The sequence below is a fragment of the Ailuropoda melanoleuca genome, chromosome 9, assembly GCF_002007445.2.
Source record: "Ailuropoda melanoleuca isolate Jingjing chromosome 9, ASM200744v2, whole genome shotgun sequence".
Lineage (NCBI taxonomy): Eukaryota > Metazoa > Chordata > Mammalia > Carnivora > Ursidae > Ailuropoda > Ailuropoda melanoleuca.
The window spans coordinates 6,225,525-6,243,058 of record NC_048226.1 but is presented as its reverse complement, the minus strand read 5'-3'; the positions used below and the strand labels follow the sequence as shown (position 1 = coordinate 6,243,058).

The following is a 17,534-nucleotide window of genomic DNA, read 5'->3' as shown; positions in this document are numbered from 1 at the left end:
GGGATGCACAGCTGGAGGCTCAAAAAGGCAAATGAGCCTGTTGCACTACACAACCACACAAATTTGTGGCTGTATGGCCCAGTCCCATAAGCAGCCTAGAAGGGAGGCTTTGTGGGGAGAAGATCAGATAAAGTCATCTGTGTCCTTGGCAAGCTAAAGGATTCCTTTCAGGAATCATCTTCCAACTCAGCTGCTGTGTTTTAGCCAGGTATCACAGCTCAATATTGGGCCAGAAACGCGACAGAAGTGAAAGTTGCTTAGGAAGGGTCATAAGCAAGGAGCAGGCCTGGACAGCTGAGAGGTATCCCTCTATTGTAGCAGTTGTTTCTTCCAATACTGGCCAAGTAGACCCATCCCACACCTGGGGACTGGGGGGGTGGGGGGGTCAGGCTCCACACTGAATGCCTCTGATCTTAGCATTCCTTCACATGAAGGCCTTCTCATCACCCCCTCCCCAAAGCCTGCACCTTTCCTTGCGCTCTCTGTGTCAGTTCCCTGGCAGCATCAATCCACCCCCACCTGTCACTCAAGCCTGGATATTCCTCAGCTCCTCCCCTATCCCTCCCCAAGCTGGTGCACTGGACTTCCTAATCTCTTTCACATGCAGTCCACTCCTTTCCGCCTGACCCCACTTAAAAACCTATTTCCAGGGCAACTTATAGCCTCTAAAGGGTCCTGCCTTCAGTCCTCCCCACCCCCATCTCTGCGGCACTAATCAGCTAGAGAGATTTTTCTACAGTGTGAATGCAGTCACGTCCTTCCACTTCAGCTGTTCCACACTACCCCTGAGGTGAAAAGGACTTCCCAGCCCCTGCTTTCTCACCCCAACCCCAAGTACCTTCACCTCCTGAACTAATCAGGGGCTTGTTTGCGTGCTTGTTGCTCTCAGGCCCTTTGCCCAAGCTGTTCCTTCAACCTAAAATAAGACTCTAGATCTGTCCCCCCCATTGCTCTTTGCTCTACTGTAGGTTGTGCAATTAACAAACATTTACTGAGCGTCTACTGCTTTGCGAGGCTACGTGCTAAATGCTGAGGTTTTGCAGGGGGAAGAACAAAAAGCTCCCTGGCCTGGTGGGACTTACATCTTGGGGGTTAGTGGCACCTCCCCTAGCACGAGGAGTGGGACACCTTCATCTGCCTTGCAGGTGCTTCCAATGCAAAGACCTATAGGTCCCTTGATCCTGCCCATCTCGCGCTCACTCTTTCCCTAACAGGAACCGATTGGTGTTAATGAGTCAACACCACGCTCCAGGGACATTCAGGCAACACTGCGCATGCTCTCTGCGGTCCCGAATGCGAGTTCACCTGCGGCGCCTCCCCGTGATGGGAGTGGAAACGTCCGAGGACTCCCGGCCCCTCTGCCTTAATGGTACACCCCATGCGCGTGCGCCCGGACAGCGGAAATAAGCCGCGGGGGCGGGGCCTGTTGTGTCCCGTGACGGAAGTGCGGCGGCGTGCGGTTGAGCGGGCTTTTTATAAGTTGTTGTGGCGGTGAGGCCGAGGTAACGGTGCGGAGCGGCTTCGCTCGCTGCCCGGGCGCAGGGACTCAGCGCCAGAGGGAGGGAGCGGGTCTGGGAGGACTGCTGTTGCGAGCTGGCGTTCTGGTGTCTTCACTGGCCTGTCTGCCGCCGCGTCCTTGGGTTTCCGCAGCTCCCTCCTCCCGCGCGGGCTACACTCTCCGCCCTCCTGGTGGAGTCTTCTCTCCGTCAGGGTTCAGCTCCTGCGTCTGAGACATCTAATCCCGTTTCACGTCTGGCCCGGTCACGGCCCGCATCGCCAGCCGCCGCGCTTCCAAGTTTGTGTTTACGTGTTGCTCTCGGGGGAGCCCCGGCGCCAAAACCCGGGCGTTTCCCGTCCCGGAGCCGTGCTATTCTCAGAGCCTCTGGACGAAAGGTGCTGCGCGCCTCGCACTCGCCTGGTAGTTCTTCGTCTCTGGTTTTTCGGCTGAATTTAGCAAATGCACCTGGTGAGATAGATTTCAGCTTGTTCCGCTTCTGGGTGCTCGTCTCTCGTGGTCAGTATCTCCTTTGTGCGTTTTCTCTGCCCTCCCCCCTCCCCGCCCAGGCCTTGACGAGGGTGGGGTAGTAATTAAGAGCATGGGATCTTGGGGTCTGGAGCTGGTAATGAATGTAAAGGGCTAGGCCCAGGGGCTTGCCATTCATTCATTGTAGAGAGTTCAGTAATTCATTTTTTCAGCAAGTAGTTATTGGGCACCTATTACAAGGGAGGTACTGTGATTAAGTACTGGAGGTTCGGTGGTTAAACAAACCAGACATGCCGCCCCCCAACCCCTCGCCCCGTCCTCATGGAGTTTTAGTCAAGTGGAAGATACAGTCCTTAATCTAGTAATTACAAATGTCCTGTTAAAGGTGTAGTGAAGGTAAGAGAAATTACTGTTGCCTTGAAAGTGTATAATAGGGGAGTATTTAGGGGCGCCTGCGTGGCTCAGTCTGTTTCTGCTCAGGTCATGATCTCGGGGTCATAAGATGGAGCCCTGGTAGGGCTCAGCGGATGGTCAGCTTGAGATACTCTCCCTCTCCCCCTGCTCGCTCGCTCTCTTTCTTTCTAAATAAAAAATAGGGGAGTGTTTAACCTAAACTGAGCTCCTGGGGAAGTGTAGATTGAGCTGAGATCTGAAGTACTTGTAGGAATTAAAAGATTGGGGGGCAGGGGATGAAAGGAGGGGTATGTATAGAAATTCTAGACTGAAAGTCAAGTGTAAGAGCCTGTGGCAGGAGAACTTGGGGGTTGGAAGGACTGAAAGCAATTCACTGTGGCTGGAGTATATACTGATGAAGGGGATTTAGGTGCGGGCCAGAACCTGCAGGAATTTTTTATCCTGACTTATGGATATTGGACTGACAGGAAAGCAGGGGAAAGGCTTGGAAGAGTTTTAAGGTGAGGATGAAGGTGGAAGGAGTGTAAGACGCGTAATCTGGTTTGTGTTTCAAAACGATTGCTTTAGTTGCTGCCTGGGGACAAGTTAGAAAGCTTTTGTAGTAGTTCAGGTGAGAGATGGTGGTGGCTGTGGAGTGATGTGGCAGTAGTGGATCTGAGAAGTAGACAGATTTGAGAGATGTTTAGGGGTGACATTGCCAGNCCGTGGAGTGATGTGGCAGTAGTGGATCTGAGAAGTAGACAGATTTGAGAGATGTTTAGGGGTGACATTGCCAGGACTTGCAGTGGATGTGAAGGATGAAGGTGAAATTATTAAGAATGTTGTCCAGGCTTCTGGTTTCAGTAGCTGAGTGGAGGATGGTACATTTTATGGGGATGGGAAACAAGAAATACAGGAGGGGCAGCAGGTCGTCTTTGTACTAGTCTACATTTCCCTTCCGGTAATACTTCCATAGCTGCTCGCTCAATCCTGCCTCCCAACAGTCTTGCGTTTCATCTCTTCCTTTCCACACCGCAGAGTCACCACCCTAACANGAAATACAGGAGGGGCAGCAGGTCGTCTTTGTACTAGTCTACATTTCCCTTCCAGTAATACTCCCATAGCTCCTTGCTCAATCCTGCCTCCCAACAGTCTTGCGTTTCATCTCTTCCTTTCCACACCGCAGAGTCACCACCCTAACACAGACCTTTGTGTCCATCACTAAAATAGCCCTCCATAACTTTCTAGTCTCTGCTCTTTGTCCTTACTCTCTCCCCCACTTTAGGTGTTGATGCCAGATCGTTTGCTCAAACACTTGTTTAGTCTGAAACAGGCAGAATCTGAATCAGGCAGATTTTCTTTTGCTCCAAAAATTTTGGTTGTTATTTACAGAATAAAATCTAAATCCCTTAATCTGGCATTTAAGATCTTGCACAGTTTAGGGGCACCTGGCTGGATCAGTTGGTAGAGCATGCGACGCTTGATCTTGGGGTTGTGAGTTCGAGCCCCACCTTGCGTGTAGAGATTACTTAAAAATAAAATATTAAAAAAAAAAAAATCTTGCACAGTTTATTCCCAGCCTATCTTTCTAGCCTTCATACTCATTGCTCCCCTACTTGAACTTCGTACCTCTGTCCCTCATTTTTCCCTAAACAGGTTTTTCAAATTCTCATATGAAAGCCTTTGTTCATGACATTCTCCTTCCCAGTAGTGTATAAAGTATCCCATCTGGTTATTTTATCTAACTTCCAATTCAAGCCCTCTGCTGGGAAGCCTTCTTGACCTCTGGGCACACATTTATTTAATTAGTCTTGTTAGCTTCTCATTTGTTTTTATACCATTTTTAAAAAATGTTCATTTTTTAAAGAGCGTGTGAGCGCAAGCGGCAGGGGGAGGGGCAGAGGGAGAAGCAGACTCCCCGCTGAGCAAGTTGCTGATGCAGGGCTTCATCTCAGGACCCTGGAATCATGACCTGAGCTTAACCAACTGAGCCACCCAGGCGGCGCCGTTTCTATACCATTTAATTGGCATTTTGCATTTACAGTGTTGCTGATTTATTTGTCTATCAAATATTATAAGTTTATAATACATGTTCTTGTGTATATGTTTATAGTTATTTGATATACTATTATGTGGCAGCTTTGTTCTAGGCAGTGTGCTATGTAGATGCTAAAAAAATACATAAAAATGCGGGCAAAACTTTTGAAACTGCTTGCTTAGAATACAAGTTTCTAGGGGCGCCTGGGTGGCTCAGTCATTAAGCATCTGCCTTTGGCTCAGGGCGTGATCCGGGCATTCTGGGATGGATCCCTNTAGGGGCGCCTGGGTGGCTCAGTCATTAAGCGTCTGCCTTTGGCTCAGGGCGTGATCCCGGCATTCTGGGATGGATCCCCGCATCAGGCTCCTCCGCTGGGAGCCTGCTTCTTTCTCTCCCACTCCCCCTGCTTGTGTTCCCTGTCTTGCTGGCTGTCTCTCTCTCTGTCAAATAAATAAATAAAATCTTTAAAAAAAAAAAATACGAGTTTCTAATATGGAAATTCCAGGAAGTTCTCCAGATTATTTTGGATAAGAATCACCTACTCATACTAATGAGTGCCTACTGTGTACCTCGTCTATAATATGTATGAAATAGTTAACAGGGAAAGAAAATAATCAATCTTGTTTACTTCTGGAAGTTTCATCCAGCTCTGACTCTTTCCCTTACAGTTCCCTGGTATGTGCAACAATGGACCAGAAAATAATATCTTTAGCAGCAGAAAAAACAGCAGATAGACTGCAGGAATTTCTTCAAACCCTGAAAGAAGATGATGTGAGTATTAGGAAGCATGTTCTGCTAAAACCAAATGTTAAGCATGATGACAAATTCCAAGGACGTGTTAGAAAAGTTATTCTGCCACTTCGTCTACCTCCACTCTCTTTAGGAGACAAGGATGTATTTGATAATAACTCAGATGTAAAGAAATGGGGAAGAGGAAGAGAAGTAGACAAGAAATAGACAACGTTTGTCTACAACTATATAATATTTAAACATTTATGCAACTGTATGTATATAAACAAATTAATGTACTTTTAAGGTTCTTCAAACAATCCTATTTGAAGATGATATCCAGACTATAATTACTGATGTGAGGCATTTTGCTTATTGACACTCCTTTATTAATATTTTCCCTTAAAGAAGATAAATTTATAAGCAGTAAAATATTTTTAAGTTATTACTTGAATCTTCTTACTCTCCTGATATACTTCCCTTTTTCTGTAAGTGATCTCAGCTTATTCAGATTCCTGCATGGAAAGGACTCCCTGCTTAACATTTAACCTTAAACATTAGTATATATGTCTGAACAAGTTAAGACTTCGAGTGTTAGGTTTTTAAAGGAATTTTTGCATGCTTGTGTTGTGGTCATTGGAGCTAGGTATAATCTAGCTTGTAATCTCTGTTAATATGTGACACTAATTGGGAATTGATGTAGGGATGGGCTATGGCTCTGTTTTTGGTTGGTTGGTTTGTTTTTAATTACGCAGGATTGCTTTTGTGGCACCTTTTTGAAGCAGCCCATTGCATGAGTTTTAGCTGGAATCTTTCTAGAGGCGTTTAAAATTCGGTTAAAACCAGCTTTAATTAATGTTATTGATTTAGAATTTATATTTAGAATTTATATGCTTCCAAAAGGAGTGTGAAGAGGCTTTAACATTATAAGTAAAACTAAGAAATAGAACAAAATTGACAATATAAATAGATGCTGTGAATTACTTCTCTGATTCTGGCTTGGTTTTTGTAAAGATGAAATGAGTTAATGCATGTAAACCATCTAATAGCTAATAGATACTGAGTAAATTTAGCAATGTTCCTTCACCAATATGGACACCCCAACTCATTTTTGCACATGTTGATTATAGGCTATTTCCTTCATCTCTGAATTTCTGTAGTTTTTAGGACTCGTATACAAAATTTTACATTTATATCTGTTAATTGTCTTTTAAAATTCATTTCACTCCATCAAGATCTTTGTGTATCTTGGTTCTGTTGACCAGTGTATTAGTCATTTTTTATCTCTTCTACAAATTTAAGTATTCCAACAATATATACATTCAGTTTATTTAATAAAATGTCCAAAGAAGATGTGCTTAAAATAAGAAAGTATAAAACACATAAAGAAGTCTGTGGCAAGACAGACTGACATATCTAGCAATGGGAAAATTCACATTTGAAGATTTAGAGAGACTAGAGGAATCTAAAAGGGACTTTATATTTCACACAAATATTTAATGTGATTTTTTTAACATATTCAAATATGTCAGTGAAGAAGTAGAATCCATAAAGTAAGAAGGGATAGATTTGGAAAACAATCAGAAAACTTGTAGAAATGAAAACCTTGATAGTTAACAGTAGACTAAACACTGCTAAAGAGGAAATTAGTGAAAGTAGAATACAGACCTCAGGATACCTAAACAAAGCAAAGATTGTAAAGAGATGGAAAATATGAAGAGTATTTAAAATATGTGGNTCACACAAATATTTAATGTGATTTTTTTAACATATTCAAATATGTCAGTGAAGAAGTAGAATCCATAAAGTAAGAAGGGATAGATTTGGAAAACAATCAGAAAACTTGTAGAAATGAAAACCTTGATAGTTAACAGTAGACTAAACACTGCTAAAGAGGAAATTAGTGAAAGTAGAATACAGACCTCAGGATACCTAAACCAAAGATTGTAAAGAGATGGAAAATATGAAGAGTATTTAAAATATGTGGAGAATACTTTAATAAGAGAATATATCTTTGGGGTGCCTGGCTGGCTCAGTAGAGTGTGCAGCTCTTGATCTTGGGGTTGTGAGTCTGACCCCCCGCAATGAGCATAGAGATTACTTAAAAAAATAGATCTTTAAAGAAATATATACGTGTGTGTGTGTGTATTTTTTTAAACATGTAAAATGTTCACAAAAATAGATTGTGTCCTAACTAGAGCACAAAGAAAATATTGATAGGTCCCATAAGGTAGAAATATATAAAACACCCTCTTTGATCACAACTCAGTAAAAACTAGAAATGAGAAATGAAATAAAAAATAAAAAGGTGTTTTGTTTGAGAGAGAGAGAGAGAGAGAGAGAGGAGGGGCAGAGGGAGAGAAAGAATCTTAAGTAGATTCCCCATGTAGTGTGGAGCCTGATGCAGGGCTTGATCCCCAGTCCTGAGATCATGATCTGAGCCAAATCAAGATCTGATACTTAATTGACTGAGCCATCCAGGTACCCCAAAAAGGTTTTTCTATCTGGAAATAAAATACCTTCTAAACAACTTTTTGATAAAAAGGAATATACTAACAGAAATTACAAGATTTCTAAAAAAATAATGAGAACAGTACATATCAGTCTGTGGAATGCTTTTAAAAATCACCTAAATCAACTAAGAAGAAGTAAATGAATTAAATTTTTGAAAGAGCAGTAAACGAAAGACATAAAGAAGAAACTAAAATAAAAGTGGAAACTAATCAAGTAGAGAATAGAAAACCAGTAGATCAAGTTAATACATCCAAATCGTGATTCTTTGAAAAAAATAAAACTATTATCTAATCAAGAAAGTAATGTAGGGGCGCCTGGGTGGCACAGCGGTTAGGCGTCTGCCTTCGGCTCAGGGCGTGATCCCGGCGTTCTGGGATCGAGCCCCACATCAGGCTCCTCTGCTATGAGCCTGCTTCTTCCTCTCCCACTCCCCCTGCTTGTGTTCCCTCTCTCGCTGGCTGTCTCTATCTCTGTCGAATGAATAAATAAAATCTTTAAAAAAAAAAAAAAGTAATGTAAACACAAATATACAAAATAAGGAATGAGAAGGGGGAAATAACCTTTTTCTAAAAGATTTTTATTTATTTGAGAGAGAGCATGAGCAGGGGGAGGGGCAGAGGGAGAAGGACAAGCAGACTCCTCCCAGAGCCCAAGGTGGGGCTTGATCCCAGGACCCTGAGAGATCGTGACCTGAGCTGAAGTCAGACACTTAACCAGTTGAGCCACCCAGGTGCCCCAGAAATAACTATTAATAAAGAGAAAATGTCAAAAATACTAAGACTGCTTTGTATACATTTATTCAAATAAATTTGAAAATCTAGAGGAAATGGATAATTAAGAACATAAAGTTTAAAAAAATTGATCCAATTTGAGATGGAAACCTTAACCAGACCAATTTACATAGAAGAAAAAGAGCTGAGCAGTTAATTCACACAGAAACACCAGGCCCGGATAATTTCACAGGAGACTTCTACCAAACTCTTAGAAATCAGAGGTTAGAAATAGTCTCAATGCTACAGCATTTTTTGACAGCATATATAATACAAAAAAATGTACATACGTAGGGAAAAACTTCTGGATGCTTTTATAAAACATAACATTGATACCCTAAACCTGATAAAGATAGCATATAGGACGCCTGGGTGGCTCAGTCGGTTGGGCATCTGCCTTCGGCTCAGGTCATGATCCCAGGGTCCTGGGATCGAGTCCCTCATTGCGCTCCTTGCTCACCGGGGAGCCTGCTTCTCCCTCCACCTGCTGCTCTCTCTCTCTCNGGAACACAAGCAGGGGGAGTGGGAGAGGAAGAAGCAGGCTCCTAGTGGAGGAGCCTGATGTGGGGCTCGATCCCATAACGCCGGGATCACGCCCTGAGCTGAAGGCAGACGCTTAACCGCTGTGCCACCCAGGTGCTCCTCTCACAAATAAAATCTTAAAGAACATAGAAAAAGAAAATCAAAGGGTATTTTCAGTTATGAATATTGATGCAAAAATCTTAAATACTAGGGAACAGATTCCAATACCAGATGAAAATATATCATGACCAAGTGGCGTTTATGCCAGAAATACAAAGTTGGTTCAGTGTTAGAAAGTATATTACTTGGGGCGCCTGGGTGGCACAACGGTTAAGCGTCTGCCTTCGGCTCAGGGCGTGATCCCGGCGTTATGGGATCGAGCCCCACATGAGGCTCCTCCACTATGAGCCTGCTTCTTCCTCTCCCACTCCCCCTGCTTGTGTTCCCTCTCTCACTGGCTGTCTCTATCTCTGTCAAATAAATAAATAAAATCTTAAAAAAAAAAAAAGTATATTACTCCAAAGACCCTGTTGATTATCTTCATAAGTTAAGAAAGCCTCTGACAAAATTCACCCATTCCTGATAAAAACTCTTTGAGAAAATAGGAGTGGGTGCCTATTTCCTTAACATGATAAAATGTATGTATAAATCCTAGAGTCAGCATCTTAATGGGAAACCCTAGAGGCATGGTAATGAGACCACTGAGACCAGGAACCAGGCAGCATGCACACTCTTTCCATTGCGATTTAATGTTGTCCTGGTCTGTTAGCCAATGCAGTTAAACTAGAGAAAACAATGAAAGGCATAAGAACAGGAAAAAAAGATATAAAACCATTGTCTTTGCAGATGTCATACTAGTATACCTGGGAAACTCTAAAGAATCTGTGATCAAACCATCTACGACAAGAAGTCATCAAGGTAGCAGAATATAAAATTATGTAAAAACCAATAGCATTTCATACACATAGTAGAAACGTTCATATAGAAAAATAGGCAAGAATAGCTAGGAAAACACTGAAACGGATCTCTGAGGAAGGGCCAGCCCTACCAGTTACTGAATGTACCAAAAATCCTCTCTAATTCAGTATGATATTGGTACATGAAGAGAAGAACAGATAATGGAATAACAAAGTCTCAAAATAGACCCAACTACATATAAAATTTAGTATATGATAAAGTGGTATTCCAAATAATTGGGGCAAAGATTATATTTAATAAATGGTGTTGGGACAACTAGATAGCCATTTAGAAAAAAACAGATGAAATTAGATTTATTCTTCATGTACTGTTCAAGAATAAGCTCCGCATGAATCGGGTCTAAATTAAAAAAAAAAAAGTTTAGGGTGCCTGGGTGACTCAGTTGGTTAAGCGCCTGATTTCACCTCAGGTCATGATCTCAGGGTCCGAGGATCAAGCCCCGCCCCCTCCCTTTCTGGCTCTGTGCTCAGTGGGGAGTCTGCTTGTCCCTCCCCTTCCTTGTCCCCCCTTGTGTGTGTGATCTCTCTTTCAAAATCTTTTTAAAAAATTAAAATTTTAGAAGAAAACGGTTGAGATTCCTCTTTTTAATTTCAGTGAGAGAAGGCTTTTCTAGGACTCAAAATCTAGTTACACTAAAAGATTGATAAATTTACCTACATATAAGTAAAATTTACATGACTAAAAACACCATACATAGAATCAAAACAGAAATGACAGATTGGGAGAAGGTATTTGCAATGTACCACAGATAAAGGATTAATATCCCTAATTCGTAAATAATAATAATTGGATGGGGGAGGCCAAAAATCCCATAGAAAAAGAGCAAAAGGAATGAAGAGGATAATCACAAAAAGACATAAAAATGGCTGTAAACATAAGAAAAGATGCTCCAGTCATAAGAGAAATACAAATTAAAATGAAGTAGCTACTATTTCTTATTTGTCAGAGTAGAAAAAAAATGAGCACCGTGTCTATACACTCTTGGTGAGATTGGGGAAACAGTCACTCATACATTGCTGGTAGGAATGCAGAGATGGTAAGACCATGATTAGAATTTGATGCTAACAAAACTACTTAAATACATTTCCCCTCAACCCACTCATGCCACTTCTAGGCATACCCTAAAGAGCTTCCTCCAACAGTAGGAAATTGTATCGTGCACAGGGTTGTCCTTTGAATCCGTGAAAAAGAATGAAGTTCACTATGTACTGATAGTGATTTCCAGGAGATGCTAAGTTAAAAAGGCAAAATGAAAATTGTGTATTATTCCACCTTTTCTATAAGAAAGAAGGGCAATAAAGCATACATATATCTGTGTATCCTTACAAGAAAGAAACTCCTGAAGAATTCTATAACCATACTGAAGGTGGGGAGGTAGAGAGAAAAAAAGAATTAATCTAAGTTTTGACTATATACCCTCAGTCTTGGGCAGAGGATTGAAAGGAGAAATACAAATGAACCATGAACTTTTTCAATAGGATTATTTAATGTAGTAATATGGGCAAAGCAATTCTGAAATGACTGCAGATGTATTGCAGGGCTCAGCAAATGAGTAAATGTATTGACTTTGGGAGTCAGCATTTTTACTGTGGTAGAAGGGACAAATACAGGATATAGGAAGGCAAGAAAGAACCTTCTGGGGATAAATTAGAAATTGTTGATATAAACTTAATGACTTCTCCCATATGTGTATGTTTGTGCATATCTCCACATACGTGTATTTGTATGTATTTGCATGTACACGCGTATATATTATTTTAGCTCTGTTCGCTGAAAGAGCTAAGGTGTGGCAACAAAGATGCCACAGTAGTAACAAGCATGGTCAGGACTTAGATCTTCAGTCTCTAATAATCATTCCTCCCTAAAAGGAACCAGGGCTTTTCGGAGAAATGGTTCATTTCAAGAGTGGACATGGTAGATACAAGATGAGCCTGGAACATCTTGCTAGGCCAGAAAGTAAGAAAAAATGATGAGGGTCTGTCACAGGACATGTGAGCTAGCTCGGAGGGGCTTCCATCACCTACATCTGGGGCCATTAGAACATCAAAATAATTAAGTTCAGTTATGAATTATAAGCCACTGAAAAATAAATCTGTGACTCCAAGCTGATAACTAAAGGGAGAGAAGGAAGGTCTCTTGCTTACTGTGCTAGCATTAGAAAATCATCATTTTGCAGCTGTCATGATGAAGGTTGGATCAGGCAAGAAACCGGTGGATGCTAAATCCTGGGAGATTTTTTTTTCTTTTTATTTTGAGTTACTTTTAGACTTACAGAAAAGTTGTAAAATAATACAAAGAATGCCTGTGTATCCCTCCCATAACATCTTACATAGCCTTAGTGAGAATTTTAAGAATCGAGAAATTAACATGGGTACAATACCGTTAGCAAACCTAAAGACCCTATTCAAACTCTATAATGGCAGTTTTTCCACTGATGTCATTTTTCCCCCAAGAATCCCACTCAGCATAGTACATTGCACTTGTTATTTTTCCCTAATCTTCTGCAGTTTGCAACAGTTCCTCAGTCTATCTTTGTTTCTCATGATCTTGATAACCCTGAAGAGTATTGATCAGTTATTTTGCTGAATGTCCCTCTGTTGGTGCCTGTCTGGTGTGTCTCATGATTGGACTGAGGTCATTCATTCCTGATAGAAGGACCCCAGAAATGGCGCCTTGCCTTTTTCAGTATATTGTATCACTGGGCTCATGATATCTGTGTCATTTCTGGTGCTACTAATTTTGATGACTTGGTAATGGTAGTTGTTGCTGGGCTTTTCCATCAGGCAGGGGAACTAGATGAGGAGCAGGATGTGTGCGTGGCCAGAGTGTCTCCCTACAGACTGCTCACTGGTTGTGATTATAAAGTAGAAAAATCAAGCAAGACACTGGACTGAGTGACAAGAATTAATATTACCAGTGAGGGATAGATGGACATCACATGCCTCCAGGTGTGATACTATGAGAAGGACACAGTATCACCTGTGTTCTGACCGGGAATGTGTAAACACAGTGGGATCATGAAGAAATTACAAAATGAGGACTGTTCTATTTGGGGAAAAAAAAGTTTGTATCTGGACTGTGCCATTAACTTGATAGTTTCAGTCTACCAATTAAAAGAGAAATTTTAAAGCCTTCCAAAACAACAAGGATACATAATCTTATTTCGTCTACTTTTGTGTTTTAAAATGCACTTTTAAAAATTGGGTGATGGGCATTAAGGAGGGCACATGATGTAATGAGCACTGGGTATTACATAAGATGAATCACTGACCTCTACCTCTGAAACCAATAATATATTACATGGTGATTAATTGAATTTAAGTTAAACAGGAAAAAAAAAACCCAAAATTTTAGAAATGACGTTGGAAAATCTACAGAATTTTTTTCTGTTTCTTTTGAAAGGCCAAATATGAATTAAAAATTTGTGATGTATTATTTTATTTAAAAAACAGAAGTTAAGGGGCGCCTGGGTGGCTCAGTCATTAAACGTCTGCCTTCAACTCGGTGTGATCCCAGGGTCCTGGGATCAAGCCCCACATTGGGCTCCCTGCTCAGCGGGAAGCCTTCTTCTCCCTCTCCCACTCCTCTTGCTTGTGTTCCCTCTAGCGCTGCCTCTCTCTCTGTCAAATAAATAAATAAAATCTTTAAAAAAAATAGAAGTTAAAAAAGGAATTAAAATAAAATGAGAATAAAAGTTTTAAAAGAGTCGGGGTTTCTCAGCCTTAGCACTGTTCACATTTTGGACTGGATAATTCTTTGTTGAGTGCCATCCTGTGCCTTGTAGGAGGTTTTAGCAGTGTCCCTGGTCGTCTACATCAGCAGATCGTTGTACCCTTCTAGTTATGACAACTGAAAATGTCTCCAGGCATTGTCCAGTGTAGTCTGGGGGGTGGGGGAGGGACAGAATCAGCCCTGGTTGAGAACTACCCTACTCTGAGGGCTGTGTCAAGGGCTGAGTATTCTGCTGGAGGTTCCAGGTGGAACAGTCAAGTACTTCCTTATTATGTATTTAAGAAGGGAGATACGGACTCCAATCAGAAAGACCAGGCACGTGTAGTTGTGGGAGAGAACAAATTCACTGTTTTATTTGTCTTGGCTTCTGTGACACTCATTTCTCTGGATATTGTCAACCTCACCTCAGTTTTTGCTGGGTGCTGCTTCTCTTTTTAATCCTTGAATGTTGGTGATTCTCCTCTCTTTACATCCCCCCCGAATGATCTCATATGTTCCCATCGAACTCTTTCTTCTCGAGCTCCATTTTGGCATATCCAGTTGACTACTTGGCATTTCCACTTGGTATCTTGAGAGTAGTGGTTCTGAGTGCCACATCGGTTTGCTAAATCAAAAACTGGGGCCTTGCAATTTGTTTTTACAAACCCTGTGGGAGATTTACATACTTAATACCAAGTTTTCACCATGTCAGTGGCTGATACCACTATCTACCCAGTTAGTTGCTTAAGCCGGAAATGGAAGAGTCGTCCTTGATTTCTTTTTCTTAGTCATCACACCATTTTCACTTCTAAACCATGAGGAAGTCTGTCTCAGTCTGTTCAGGCTGCTGAAAGAAAATATGGCAGACTGGGTGGCTTATAAATGAACATTTATTTCTCATGGTTCTGGAGGCTAGAAGTTGGAGATGAGAGTGCCAGTGTGGTCAGATGAAGGCCCTCTTATGGGTTGTAGACTTCATGTTGTATTCTCACACGGTGGAAGGGGCTAGGGAGCTCTGTGGGATCTCTTATAAGGGGACTAATCCCATTCATGAGAGTTCTGCCCTCATGACCTAATCATCTCCAAAGTTCCCACCTCCAAATACTATCACATCGGGCACTAGGACTCCAGCATATGAATTTGTGGGGGGACATAAACATTCAGACCACAGCAAAGTCCTGTTAATTCGAGCTCTCAAATTTGTCTTCAATCTACTTTTCTTCAACTTCTTTATTAGTTTGCCAGGGCTGCTGATTATAAAAGTACTACAAACGGAGTAGCTTAAACAATCAAAATTTATTTTTATAGTTCTAGAGATTCGAAGTCCAAGATCAAAGTGCTGGCAGTGTTGGTTTCTTTGAGGCTGTGAGAATCTCACCTAGCCTCCGGTGGTTTGCTGACAGTCTTTGGCGTTCCTGAGCTTCTGTCACCCTGCTCTCTGCTTTCATTTTCACAGGGCACACTTGTTGTGTATGGCTCTGTGTCCGGGATTCCCCTTCCTAGAAGGAGTCTTTTGCACCAACCGTAATGACCTCAACTTAACTAATTACATTTGCAACAGCTCTGTTTTCAGATAAGGTCACATTCTGAGGTCCTGGGGGTCAGAACTCCAACATGAATTTGGGGGGGGGGCACAGTTCAACCAGTAATATCTCCCCTGCTATTTGGGCTAGGCCACTATCATCTCTCACTTTTGAGTACTATAGCAGTCTCCTAACGTATCCCTATTTCACTCTTAAGTCTCCCACAAGCCATTCTTTACATGAGGAGCAAGACTGATTAAAAAAAAAAAAAAGTATCCTATCACTATGCTCTTTTCCCTTCGGTAAGTTCTGTTGTACTTAGACAATTGTAGAATGAAGATACAAATAAATTTCAGTCTTCACAGCCCAGCGTCATGTTAAATTCTACCCTCCTCTATCTAAATCAATGATATTTATGATACCTGAAGTCTCTGAAGGGTATGAACCTGACAGATGATTCATACTGGGAATTTAGGTCCTTGCGGTAGAGAAATTGTTGCCAGAAACTTGTAGCTTTTTCTTTCTTTGATTGCAGTTGGCTAATCTCCTTCAGAACCAGGCAGTGAAAGGAAGAGCTGCCGGAGCACTCCTGCGAGCCATCTTCAAAGGTAATAATTCGTGCCACTTCTACGCGCCTGGGTTGGTTAGTAGATTTATTTACTTTGGGTACATATTGCTGCTTTGCTTACTGTTCGAAGCCACACTGAGACTTTTCTGTGTTACGGGGATTTTATAAAATCAACTAAAGCAGCAGTCTCCTGTCTTGTGGACTCAAGTAATTTTACTTAAGGGGATTGAAGTAGGTACTTGAGATTGTATCGCTGGTTTGGGGGCCTATAAAGGATGCATTTCATAAAATGTACTTTACTTGCGCTTTTAAAATTGTGGAGAACAGCAACGTTTAGTACTTAACCTGTGCCTAACAAGGGGCAGATGAGTTCTGGGGTTTAATGACTTGGAATATCTTGGTTGACTTCTGTGTTACTTTCCCACCAGCACTGAGTGAGGGTGATGATTTCTCCATATCCTTGTCAACACTTGCTACTGCCTTTTTCATTGTAGCCATACTAGGGAGTGTGAAGTGGTCTCTCACTGTTTTGATTTGCATTTCCCTGATGGTTGATGATGTCAAGCATCCCTTCATGTGCTTACTAGCCATTTGTATATCTTCTTTGGAGAACTAGCTATTCAGATCATTTGCACCTTTAAAAATTGGGTTGTCTTTTTATTATTGAGTTATAATCTTTATATGTTCTAGATACCTATCTCTTACGATTTGCAAAGATTTTCTCCCATTCTGGGTTTTTTTCACTTTTTTGACAGTATGCTTTGAAGCACAAAGTTTTTTGATGTTCATTTTGTTTTCTTACAGCTTGTGCTTTGAGTGTTTTATCTAAGAAAACCATTGCTTAGTCCAGTCATGAAGATTTAAACCTATGTTTTCTTTTCAGAGTTTTATAGCCTTAGCTTTTACATTTAGATCTTTGATCCGTTTTATTTTTGTATAAGGTATGAGGTAGGAGTCCAGCTTCATCTTGTATTTAGTAGCACTCTTGCTGAAAATCAGTTGCCCATAAATGTGTACCTAGACTCACAGTTCTAGTCCCTTAATCTATATGTCTCCTTATGTCAGCACCACACGGTCGATTACTACAATGTTATAGAAAATTTTCAAATTGGGAAGTTTGAGTCCTCCAACTTTGTTTTTCTTTTTTAGGATTATTTTGGATATTCAGGGTCCCTTGTGTTTCCATATGAATTTTAAGATCAGCTTGTCAATTTCTGAAAAAAAAAAAGGAAGCTGGTGTTTTAGTAAGGATTGTGTTGAATCTGTATATGAATTTGAGAAGTATTGCTATCTTAGCATAAGTCTTCCATTACATGAACATGGAATGTCTTTCCGTTTGCTTAGGTTCTCTTTATTTCTTTCACTGATATTTTATAGTCTTCAGAATACAAGTCTTATACATACTTTTCTTAAATTTATTCCTAAGTATTCTATTTTTTGATGCTATTGTAAATGGAATTTTCTTAATTTAGTCCTCTAATTGTTCATTGCTAGTATGTAGAAATGCAGTAGCCTTTTTTTAGGATTTTATTTTAAAATTTATTTATTTGGAGAGAGGGAGAGAACGAGCAGGTGAGGGGGTGGGCAGAGGGAGAGAGAGAGAATCTAAAGCAGGCTCCACAGTTTGTGCTGAGCTGGATGCATGAAGAGCTCAATCTCAGGACCCTGAGATAAGATTTTATTTTTAAGTAATCTCAAAAGGGGCACCTGGGTGGCTCAGTCAGTTAAGCATCTGCCTTCAGCTCGGGTCATGATCCTGGGACCCTGGGATAGAGCCCTGCATCAGGCTCCCTGCTCAGCGGGG

The 17,534-nt window shown here is 41.3% G+C and overlaps 1 protein-coding gene across 1 annotated transcript in view; it reads left to right on the top strand.

Moving 5' to 3' along the window:
• The first annotated feature begins 1,414 nt into the window (after window positions 1-1,414).
• FANCI (FA complementation group I) overlaps window positions 1,415-17,534 on the top strand; it is an 82,446-nt gene continuing 66,326 nt past the window's right edge. Inside the window, exons 1-3 of the mRNA XM_002919565.4 lie at window positions 1,415-2,014; window positions 5,084-5,186; window positions 15,698-15,770. Of these exons, the coding sequence (XP_002919611.1) occupies window positions 5,103-5,186; window positions 15,698-15,770 (157 nt within the window). The 5' untranslated portion in view covers window positions 1,415-2,014; window positions 5,084-5,102. The remainder of the gene's footprint in view (window positions 2,015-5,083; window positions 5,187-15,697; window positions 15,771-17,534) is intronic.